We start from the raw sequence: 11,707 nt of genomic DNA on the forward strand, positions 1-11,707 counted from the left end.
GCTGGTTCGGGAAGTGTTTGTCCCAATTCTGTATGTCCCAAGTGTGAGTCATTCTCATTTCTAGTTCGAAAAAGACGTGGTCATATTAAGGAGAAGCTCTTGTTATACATTCATGAAAAAAATGGGGAATATGATTGGGATCTTTATTTTCAAAGCTAAGTGTCCAAAATAGCTCCTCTCGACAACTGAACTTTTACTACTAGTAGAACATGATATATGTTGAGGGGTCACCAGAGTCAATACAACTATTCCTGGGGGAACATGAGTGTGTAGCCCACCGAATTTTATAATAAACCTCACAGTGGTGCTTGAGAAAAAATTGGGGAATCACCAAAGTCAGTAGGACCATGAAAACTTTTTTCCAATTCATTTCAAAGAGGTGAAGGTAGTTCAGTCAAGACCAAAGTAGGGGATTTAGCAATTCCCTATTCCACACCAATAGCATTGCTAAAACACTTTTATCACAAAAAAGTGACATTGTAGCACTGAAGTAAACACAAAGAGACACTAATGTTGTAAAAAGTAAAAAGAAATGATCAGGACATATCACCACGATCTGATGAAACAATGGTGGGTCAATAAAAGCACAGTGTCGAAGTCTGTTGAAACATCTGCGATGACTATCCACAGACGCTCCAGTACAACAAAGGCGCTTGATGTTACATTTCTAATTGTAAACATGTGTTCTTCTAGCAACAACTATATTTTGTTAGCTGCTCAGTGATGTAATCCCAAACATTTACAGTATGTACCAATGCTGTATCACGGGATTTTGTTCTGGGACACAAGTAGAGCAGAAAAACATAGTGCAGTACAGGGGGGATACCTGCTGTGAGTCAGATATCAGTATATACAATGTACATGTTCATGATTATGTTGGGTTTATTTTGTTATAGACAGATTTGGACCATTACTACTGTTGCTCTTCGCCTGACCTTCGCTGTTAGTTCAGAGATCCCATAGAGTGTGTGTGTGTGTTTGTATGTGTGTGTGTGTGTGTGTGTGTGTGTGTGTGTGTGTGTGTGTGTGTGTGTGTGTGTGTGTGTGTGTGTGTGTGTGTGTGTGTGTGTGTGTGTGCCTGATGCACAGGTCTTGTGACACATGGCCTCAGACAGACTGTGTCTGAAGGAAAAGAGAGTCTTCGATGGGTGGGACTGAAAACAAGTGACGCATGACTAAGAGGCCCAGGAAGTTCCAGCAGGCGGCTGTTATTGCTGAGTGTGTGGATGTGCGTGTCTGCGTGTGTTTATGTGTGTATGTGAGTGTGATTCGGGGGCCCAGAGGGACAGTGCTGGGCAATCCTGGCTGGAGTGTCTGGAAAAACTCTATGGAGTGACAAAAGCAGCAGTGTCCCTTGCAGCATATCTGTCTGCTGCCTTGGCTGCAACACTTTACTGCCTTTTAGCATGTAATAGAAAGTGTACAATAAAAAAGTAGGCAGAGAAAACAACAAATAGCGTATTCTGTAAGTTACACTGTTTAAGTGTATGTGTGCGTTTGAACATACACACGTGCAGTGTAATAGCCACTCCATTACAATGGCAGGAAGAAATAAATGTATTTACTTTTACCCCTTGCAGTACTTTGGAGCATGTGTTCAGTGTTTCAGTCTGCTCATTACAGTTCCCTTGCAGAATAATATTTTTTATGGTCTACATATCCCAAATCCAGATTTGTGACTAACCTAAAAATTTCACGAGGTGTAAGGTCTCTCCGTCTGGCGGAGTTGTTTTCTGCTGCTCACATAGCCTGTCTCGACCCACACTCAATCACTCCTCAGATTGCATTTGCTACAATGAACATTCAGTTACAATGGCTGTGACACACTGGGTACAGGGAGACAATAGCTTACTTCAGCCAGGCAGACATAGCAAACCTCAGTGCTATCAGACCCTCTCTAATCTCAGCTCTTGGGACAGCCTTGTCTTTCCTGCTCCCATATGGCCAGATCAGACACAACACCGACCTAGAGAGCACATTAGGACCAAACAAGGTTACATTGTGAGCTTTTCTGTCCGGAAAGGTCCGTTTAAAAAAAAATAAAAAATAAAAAATAAAAAATAAAAAATAATTATATATATATATATATATATATATATATATATATAAAGAATCATATCTATAGTATATGTTGCAGTTTTGTGTAACAGAAAATATTTTTCTGCATCTCATACATATACAGTGCATGGCTAAATCCATTCATTATTAATCATGCAAAACAGTAAACCCATAAAACATAGGAGCTGTTGCATCTAGGGCTACTGTCCTCAAGAGCATGGAACCTAAGGTTTCACATAAAAATCAGGCCAGGAGGCATGAGAGACGTGATTGGCTGATAGGTGGTCGGATGGGAACTCCTACTTGCTCTCCACATGTGCTGCCAGGCACACCATACACTCCAGACTTGTGTGACATGTTTATGGCTGCCAGTCTGCAGTTTGGATAGTCACGTGGAGGATACCTGTGAAAATAATAAATAAATATTGCTGATATTTTACTTGAGAACTTTAAAAATAAAAGCAGAATAGAATCAATCATTTCTCCTTTGGCATTTTATGTAACTAAGTGCTCTCTGAGGTCCTCACTGGTATCTCATGGCCACCAGACTGACGCCAACGAGAATGTGGTTGTGTCCGTGTAAAACAAGGCATTCCTATATTTTTGTTCCCACAAGAGGCTACTTATTTACTGTTCTGTGTCTCAGGTTTGACACTTAATAAAATTATTCCAGTTACTAATGTCAAATAATCAAGGTCAAAATACAAAATCCACCTTTGAGGAGATGTCTGGTTTAAAAACAGATGCTACACAACTTTTGATCGTTTGAAGTAAGCCCGTTGGGCTCATAAGATGGTTGACAGGAATCCAATGGAAAAGTAGCATGCGTGTGTCAAAATAAATCTAGTGTGATGCTAGATTGCAAAAACACATTTCTTGTTTTAATGTGAGGAGGGAGGGCAGGAATGCAGTGAACCTGCCGAGATAAGACATGAGCTCAGTGGAGACACAGTGTGGTGATTCATGATATAGATTTGTTGAGTATTGACTAGTCTCGAGTTTAACTTTTGCATTGGCATGTGAGTATGAATTACCAACACATTAACAGTTTTCCCAGCATATGGTAACCTGACTGAAGATCTCATACATGGGAGAAAAAAGAAAAAGAGAAAACTTACCAAGGGTGTGCTGTATCTTCAGCCACTGGCTCCAACGTGAACTACTGTAGCCACAAAGGCACCACCGTGTGGCAATGTTTTATAATACAAATTAGTAGCTGCAAAACTAAATAAAATGATTTATTCGGCCCTTTACAAGGAATTTGTTTTGCTGCCGTTTGCCTTATAATGTTTAATCCTACTGGATAATTATTTATTAATTCAATAAAAATAAAATAAAATAAAAAAAAAATCTTATTCATTGTAATTCTGTTATATGCATCAACCATATAGTGATCTTCCAATTCATTATTCTTTCTTACAGTCGAGGTAGATATTATTATTAACAAAACATGAATATGAAGTGTTTATGAAGCAGGCTAATACAGTCATTTCAGTCATCACGTGGTCGTCGTATGTTCCAGAGGGTGAACATTGTCCCTTTCGGTGCTCCGTAGTCCTTCCTCCTCTTTACCTTTTTAGTGGCTAAAGATGGCGGAAGCACCTCCATGGCCCAGCCGGTTCTTCTGTCACAGATGCTCAGCAGAGATTAGTCCCCGGCTTCCCGTAAGTTACCGCAGACAGAGGGCATACAAAAAAAAAACCCACAACAACAACTGTTTGAGAATTGAAAAACGCGATAACGTTGTTGTTACCTCCGTAAGATATGGTTGAAGCAGCGCTACAACAGTTAGCATGCTAACGGTATTAGCTGACTCCTTACGAGGTCTCGTTTGTCTCGCTGCCCCAAAGTTGGCTTGTTATCTAAACGGGATGAGAGAGAGAGGGGGGGGGAGGATCTGTCAGCACACAGACGCGAACAGCGAAGTCACGATGCTGCATTTCTGACATGATTTGCAACATCTCCGGCGAAATATTTGGGCTCACGTTTTTTTTTAATTTTTTTTATTTTTTTGTGGGCGTCAGAGGCACGCTAGCCTGTTAGCTAGCAATAACGGTAACCGTCAGTTCTCCGTCACGTCAACACGTTGATCGCGTGTAATTGTCGACTCGGGATTTATTTTAGTAACGAAGCGCGACGTACGCCAGTCTCCCCGAAGACCTGGGTATGCCGGATTGTTAATCACTTGTGTAAAAAAAAATAAAAAAAAAGGGGTCGAAGCGACAACAATGCCGCTTCGACCCTTTTTTTTTCTTGTTTTGCCATTCAGTAAGTCACACATGTTTCATGGCGGTCCAGAAAGATCCGTCACACAGCGGTGAAATGTGCTCTTAACAATGTCAAAGATCAGTCTGTAGGCTGCTGGTAATGTGCCCTGTTGTCACATTGACGCCTCATACAACTCGGTGACAACAACTTTTGCTGAAAAAACAACTGTATTATGTCAGAATAGATACGAGTTGTATTTTAATCAGGATCAGGGAATGAAAAACGGAAATAGGGAAACGCCAAACTCACACACACACGTCACACATCACACCCACACATCACACACACACATCACACACACAAAGCGTGATATAACTGTATACACACGTAGAAGGTGTTCAAATGATGTGTGTTTGTGTGTACTGTGTTTGTATTTTATAGTGTGAGGTGTGAAGCAGGTTTTCAGCGAGTTTCTAAAGAGTTATAGGACGTGTCCTTTAGGATGCTGGGGGCGTTTTTTGCTGACATCTCTCTGTCACTAGATGTCTTAAGAGGTGGGAAGAGAGGACCCCCGAAACTCCCATTTACTCTCAGTCGGTACTGAGAGTATCTGGCAGTACTGGAAGAAGTATTCAGATATTTACTTGACCTAAAGTACCAGTACAGCGATGTGAACATACTCCATTATAAATAAAAGTCTTGCATGACAAATTCTAATGAAGTTAAGGTACTTAAGTATTAGCAGCAAATTGTGGTTCGTTGTAGTTGAAGAAGAAGTACTAGTTTAGTCCTTGTGACTCATCATTATCATTATATATGACATCATTACGTCATTATTACTGAAGCATCAATGTGTAAGCAGGATGTTACTGTTGTAGCTGCTGCAGGTGGAGTTAGTTTGAACAGCCTTTTTACAATTTAATATAGAGGGAGCCCACATGAACCTGAGGGGTCATCAAATGATAACTGACCCACTTAAAAAAGTCAATATCCTTTTAAATGTACACTATATTTACAGTATATTCTCCACTAAACCTTGCTGTCAGTCCGTCCTTCCCGACCGGGAAGCGATACTGGTTTACAGCTCTCTTCAAAGCCAGACTCCCTCAACGAAAACAGTTATTTTCTTTTACCTTACAGAACCAGGAGTTACATGTCTACTGCTGCCCTGATTGGTTAGTTTGTTTGTGGTATTGTCTGACTTTGGTGTTAGTTCAGATCCTAACGGATGAGTTGAAACACCTCTAAAGTCACACAATAACACAACACAACCGCTCAAGGCAGTGGAAGACCTGCAACGGCTAGTTCTCTGAGGTAAAATTATAATTTTGGTCAGGGCAGTTTGGCTTTGAGTAGAGCGATGGGACGGCTTCAGTTCCCTGTCAGAAAGGACTGTCTTGAGTAAAACTATTCTAAATATTTTATACACTTAAACTGATGAAGATTTAGTTTATTTTAGCAGAGCCTTTTTTCAGGTGACTAAATTATGTTTTGTTGCTGTGAAATATCCCTACAAAGTTGTCTATGCCCGTTGAGTTCAGCAGTCTTGTGTCTGAACTGAAAATCATTTGTATTCATGTTGGCTACGGCTTTAATTATCAAAATTTGACTTTACTTTTGCCACTAACTGGCACACTAGTAGAACGTAGCTAAAAATCTGTTACGTCCCGTTAACTCTTGGTAAACTGTGTGAGGATGGTGGTGCTAATTTGAATGAAAACGGTAATTATATTAATGACAACAGTCTCCCCACTTTGCAAAAAAATATAGAATTAGCAGTGGGTTTTTATTTCACTCCCAGTTAAGGTTGAATCTTGTGTGTTGATGTCTTTTTCTCTTTGTTTCTCTGCAGGAGTATACATGTCCAAGATGTGAATCTGGGTTTATCGAGGAGCTGCTGGAAGAGAGAAGGTGTGTATAAAGTGTTTACGGAATATAATTAACCACATTAAAGGTAATAATTTTCTTTCCAATTTGTGCCTATTATACTTTATTATTGTATACACCCGCTAATCATTGTGGGTGACGAAATGTGTCCAATAGTCTTGATATAATAAATCAGAAGGTGTTGGGGGAAGGACAGTGAGAAGAAATCGCAGCAAACCGTGCTATAATATATGCACAAAATGATGAAACTATGGCGCGCGCTGGGAAAAAAAGAATTTTCTGTCAGCAATACTAAGTATACACATAAGTTTATCAACTATTTGTCCCCTTTTTAGTGCTGACAATGGGTCCATGTCCACCATCTCCAGCGGACCCCAGAACCAACAACCATTTGAGGTTTCTATGCCATTCCTTATTCAGACTCTGTCTCTATCACCGAGTCTGTCTTTGTCCACTGCTGCACAATAGTCAGCATTTCTTAAAATTCCCTCTACTGACATTTGTGCTGATCTGGTACTAGACATTGTGGAAGTTATCATAGGGTTTGCACTTCTGCTTTTGCAGCTAATGTTTCAATCTTTACAGTGATTTTTATATTGAATGGTTGGTCTCTTTTGGTTTGCTCAGTCAAAGATGAGTGCCATTATTAGCTATACATTCAGTGTATGGGACTTCTGTGGGGAGATCTTTGACTGAAAATCTTTTCAAGCAGTACTCAGACTTGTACCTCAGTAAATAGGGAAATGTATGTCAGCAGTGACATTTCCATTGGGTTGAAATTTGAGCTGAATGTCAACAAGACTCATCAACGTTCCAGGAGGGTTGTATTGACCATAAATAGTTTGGGATATGTGGAGAAATCACAAAGCTTCACTGGTGTCTATCTACATGTGTCTGTTTGCTTTCATTAATGTGTCTCCCAGAATGCGGACCAGCACTTGTTCACATTCCCTTCGGGCTATGGTCAGTTTGCACTGGGTGTCTTCGATGACAGCTTTGACTTCGGGGCTGGACTGGGAACAGAGGACAACCGGGATGCAGAAAACCGTCGGGAAAGGGAAACGGCATCACGGCAACGATACGGTGCCAGGCAACCGAGAAGTCGTCATGGTTCAAGGCGACAAGCAGGGCGGCATGAGGGAGTTCCTACTTTAGAAGGGTAAGGAGGACAGTTTGTGAGTCTAATGCTTGTTTTGCCATTGGTGACGCTTTCTCTGAGCCTCTAATGGTAACTTAGTAGCATCGTGACACTCTCCTACAGCTATCTCATACTTTTGTATGCTATTTTTTTGCAGAATCATTCAGCAGCTAGTGAATGGAATAATTGCACCTACTGCAATGCCAAATATCGGTGTTGGACCCTGGTGAGTCCGCAGAACAAAGCTATAATAAACCACAAAGCAAATTCACAACAAAATGTCCTTAATGTCTTCTAATATCTCAGGTTTTTTTTTTTTTTTTTGAAGGGGTGTTCTTCACTCAAATCCAATGGACTATGCCTGGGGTGCTAATGGACTAGATGCTATTATAACACAGGTATTCTTTAAGAAACTTCCCGATATTGCAAATTAATTTCTGGATTCAAGATCGTAGATGTGTAAGAATTTCCGTAGCACATACAATATACGTGCTTCATTTAATTTCTTTTACAATGTTTTCTTCCTCACATCTTTAGTTATTAAACCAGTTTGAGAACACGGGGCCACCGCCTGCTGATAGGGATAAAATCAAAAGTCTTCCTACAGTACAAATTACAGAGGAGCATGTTGGTAAGTTCAAAGATACTGATCAACACTGGTGTCACAGATGGTGTCTCGCTAAGATTGACTTATCTAATTTGGGCAGCAGTATAATTTTCTTTAAAATTATTGTTCATATGCTCTTGTTACATCATTGTCTAATTTAATCCAAGTACCATTTGCCTGACAGGCTCGCGTCATCAGGCTTCAGCTGAATGCTTTTATCAGTTTTGAATATCACATTTAATTTGAAGCCTCTTGGACTTAAGCTAATGACTGCAGTGGGTTTGAAGGCATGGATGATGATCCTTCTGGAAAATTGCTGGCAACAGATTCCAGAAATGTTCTGGATTTTATTTATTTGTGAATTAATAATCTAACACAGAAATCAGACATCTTTTACATCATAAATGCCTTATCCGTATCTTCTGGTTTTATAATTATCCTGATTACTTAACTCTTACCATATCAGATCAGGTTTTTGGGAGATGTTTGTGCAACTGCCACTTTTTCATAGCTAATGGCAACTCAAACGAGTCGCAAATCCTCTCTCTGAAAACTGAGCTTTTGGGTTCCCATCTTATTTTTAATATATCAGACCTGGCAGGGATTTACTGTGGCTGTTGGCAATTAAAGAATATAGAGTCTTTTCTGATTACATTAGTAGTTCATTATGCAGTGTCACTATTGGTTACAGATTCAGCCAGAACCACCTGACATATCTTTTAGAGATCATATTTAACAAAGCCACCTTTTTAAAAACTGTTTCTGTCATTCAGCTTCAGGACTGGAATGTCCAGTGTGTAAAGAAGATTACAGTGTTGGAGAAAATGTGAGGCAGCTCCCATGCAATCACATGTTCCACAACGATTGCATAGTCCCGTGGCTGGAACAGGTATGACTTATCCCCTCTTATTGGTCTTTCCACATACAGTAAATATTCACCAGCTGCTCTCTGAAACAGTGGGGTAATGCCACTCTTAACAGCTGCATGTTTTTCTACAGCATGACACTTGTCCGGTGTGCAGGAAAAGCTTGAGTGGACAGAACACGGCAACAAACCCACCAGAACTATCAGGGATGAACTTTACCTCCTCTTCCTCCTCCTCATCTTCATCCTCAACCCCCCAATCCTCGAGTTCGACCAGCAACGAGAACTCTGCTGATAACTCTTAGACAGACATTTGTGTCCCTATGAGCTGTTCATAGCTCCTAGGCTGCTGTACTTCAGAGCAGTGACCTCCATTCTTTCCCTGCCGCAGAGGGCAGAGACCTGAGTGCATCTCGCAAGGATCGCTCACTCCTGATTCAGGGGTAAGTGAGGTCCATGTATTTCTGCCCGTTCTGTTGCTCCCACCTTCATCAGGAATCTGAACAAAGGAAGGGCGGAGGCCTGGAGTGCAGCTTCTATCAGGAGGATGTGGAGAAGTATGGGAACTTCAAGAGGCTCGACCTGCTTGAATCACCTCAGACAAGAAGAGAAAACAAAGGAATCCAAAGGTAAAAGATCAGGAACAACAAGACAGTTGCTGTTCTTTTTAAAAAATCTCTAGACTTGTATGATTTAAGATGACCCACTTTTGCCAGTGATGCAAAAAGAAATGTATAGTTATTCCTTTTTTCATAAGTAGTATTCATATCTCACATAAAATGACCCAAAGTGCACTTTAGTGCACTGCATAGATAAAGAAATAAGATCAACTGAAAATAGTTTATATAATTATTTTATTGTCAAGCTCCACTCTCCATTTTAAGATTGCCTGACATCATACAAGAACCATTGTTAGCACTTGAAATGATGCTCAAATTGCAGTAATGTCTGTGTTTGGATAATAATGTTGATTATTATTACTAAATTCCATACATAAGGATTTATTATTATATCTGCAAGCCCTAAAATGTGGATCCACTTTTCACATAATACACTTGGAAACATTTCTGCGCATTTGGGCATTTTAACTTAAAGATAAATATTTTCTAAAGTTGCCAGTTGAAAACCTATTGATTTGCAGTATGGTCATGTGTAAAAAAAAAAAAAAATGAACTGATATGAAAATAAAGATGTTTGGGTGCTACCACTCATTTCATGTTAGTCATTCTCTTTGTGTTTATAATATGCCTAAAAAGCATGAGCAACAGCAGTCACAGAAATGGAATTGAAAGACTATCCATGGCGAGACCTAATACAAACAAATGTCTTTCAATTGTACGTAAACGACTGAGGAAAAGTCTGTTTTTATTTGATGCCCTTAGCCTGTGGTGCTGTGGTTAGACGTTCAAGTCACGACAAATAAACTGTCATTAAATGAAATGAATATGTTTTTCCTAGTGCTAAATAAAGAAAGAAATCAGTATCGTGAAATTTTTCACAGGCAATTCAGCTGTTCTGGTCTGTGTTTCACAGTCTAAATTATTTAATTATTTTCCTTTATCGACGTCTTGCAGATTCTTAGAACAACCAAGCAGCAACCAAGGAACAATAACACCATCAGCAAACACTGTTGGAGGTGTTTTCAATGCATAATAAGGTTTTCAGATCATTTTGATCTTTCAAAGTGAGGCCCGGTCCAAAGGCATGCACCAGTTAACCATATATTAAATCCTTCACTGGTGTACTTCCCTGCTAAGTGTTATCAATGACCTAATAAATCCTGCTTCCTTTTATTGTTTAGCTACATGGGTGTATTTCCTCCACATTGTGCCTCTCTTCTCTTCTGGGGTTTATGTTCAAAGGCCTTTCATCTGAGGGGATTGTTTTGGACAGAACTTTGGTCTAGCTGAAAGACGAATGGACACATTTGACTTTATGGATTTGATTTTACAATATGAAATTGTTGTTTCGCATGCAGCAATGTGGTGGACCTTACAAATATGTGCGCCTTTAACCACGTACCTTGGAGTATGGCAAGCTCATTTAGTATTTAGTAAATATAGGTTCAATGTCTAGAGCTATCATTTTAAGGCTTTAAGATTATGAGTAAGTAGATGGGTATCTTTTTTTTCAGTGTTTCAGCTTGGATTTATATCAGATTTAGTTTTTGTAAAGCTGTATCAGACGTCTTATGAAAGACTGAAAACATTGAAAAAAACAAAAGGTAACAGGTTGACAGCACTTGCTTCAAAAACGTCTAACACCATAGCATATTGGGAATATCTACGAATTAGTTTTTAATAAGCTCAATAGAATTTTAATAAGATTGAAGTCTGGTCACCCAACAATTCCACAATGTGGTTTCACTCTGAAACATTTTGAAAGGAATATGTCTGATGTGTATGCGTGTTTTCGTTGTTTCTTCTAAAAGTCTGTTTTAGTGACAACCACCCAACATCAAGACCTCTGGGATCACCATGTTTCGCTTTAGTATTTCAGTTGTTCTGTCATTTTATGCCATTGTTCTAACTCTCGCTGTGATCATAAGGTCATATGGTGGGTTGCTCTGAACAACAGCTTAGATGTGCGTGAAATGTTGTGTCTCATTCCTGTTGAATGAATTTCTTCAAGAAAATGTCTGTTTCCTGTTTTTATGCCAGGTTGCTAAAGATTGAGCCTTGAGCATTTTATGCACTCACCATTTCACAACTAAGTTATTTATTTTAATCAAAGGGGAGAAATCTTAACATTTGTGTCTTAATAGTGCAAACATTTTCCTTCACGAAACAGCCCTAAACATGCACATGAGCCTTCAGACAGCTGATGAAGTTGTTAATAATCTGCAATATTTCTGTTTTTTTAGATTAATCTGAAACGTGCTACCGAATGTTGATATGAATATTTTTTTTTAACTCCATTATGTTGTTAATTCTAATTTCTTAAG

General features: G+C 39.4%; 1 protein-coding gene across 1 annotated transcript; it reads left to right on the forward strand.

Moving 5' to 3' along the window:
* The first annotated feature begins 3,621 nt into the window (after positions 1–3,621).
* LOC138198648 (E3 ubiquitin-protein ligase RNF126-like) lies at positions 3,622–9,974 on the forward strand. The gene is made up of 9 exons (XM_069150173.1): positions 3,622–3,722; positions 6,119–6,177; positions 6,489–6,549; positions 7,077–7,312; positions 7,449–7,517; positions 7,620–7,689; positions 7,829–7,922; positions 8,672–8,787; positions 8,898–9,974. The coding sequence occupies exons 1-9, from the start codon at positions 3,648–3,650 to the stop codon at positions 9,066–9,068; spliced, it is 951 nt and encodes a 316-aa protein (XP_069006274.1). The 5' UTR covers positions 3,622–3,647; the 3' UTR covers positions 9,069–9,974.
* Positions 9,975–11,707: the final 1,733 nt, after the last annotated feature.

The sequence above is a fragment of the Embiotoca jacksoni genome, unplaced genomic scaffold (assembly GCF_022577435.1).
Source record: "Embiotoca jacksoni isolate LCO1_2020_lvr unplaced genomic scaffold, fEmbJac1.0.p SCAF_16, whole genome shotgun sequence".
Taxonomy (NCBI): domain Eukaryota; kingdom Metazoa; phylum Chordata; class Actinopteri; family Embiotocidae; genus Embiotoca; species Embiotoca jacksoni.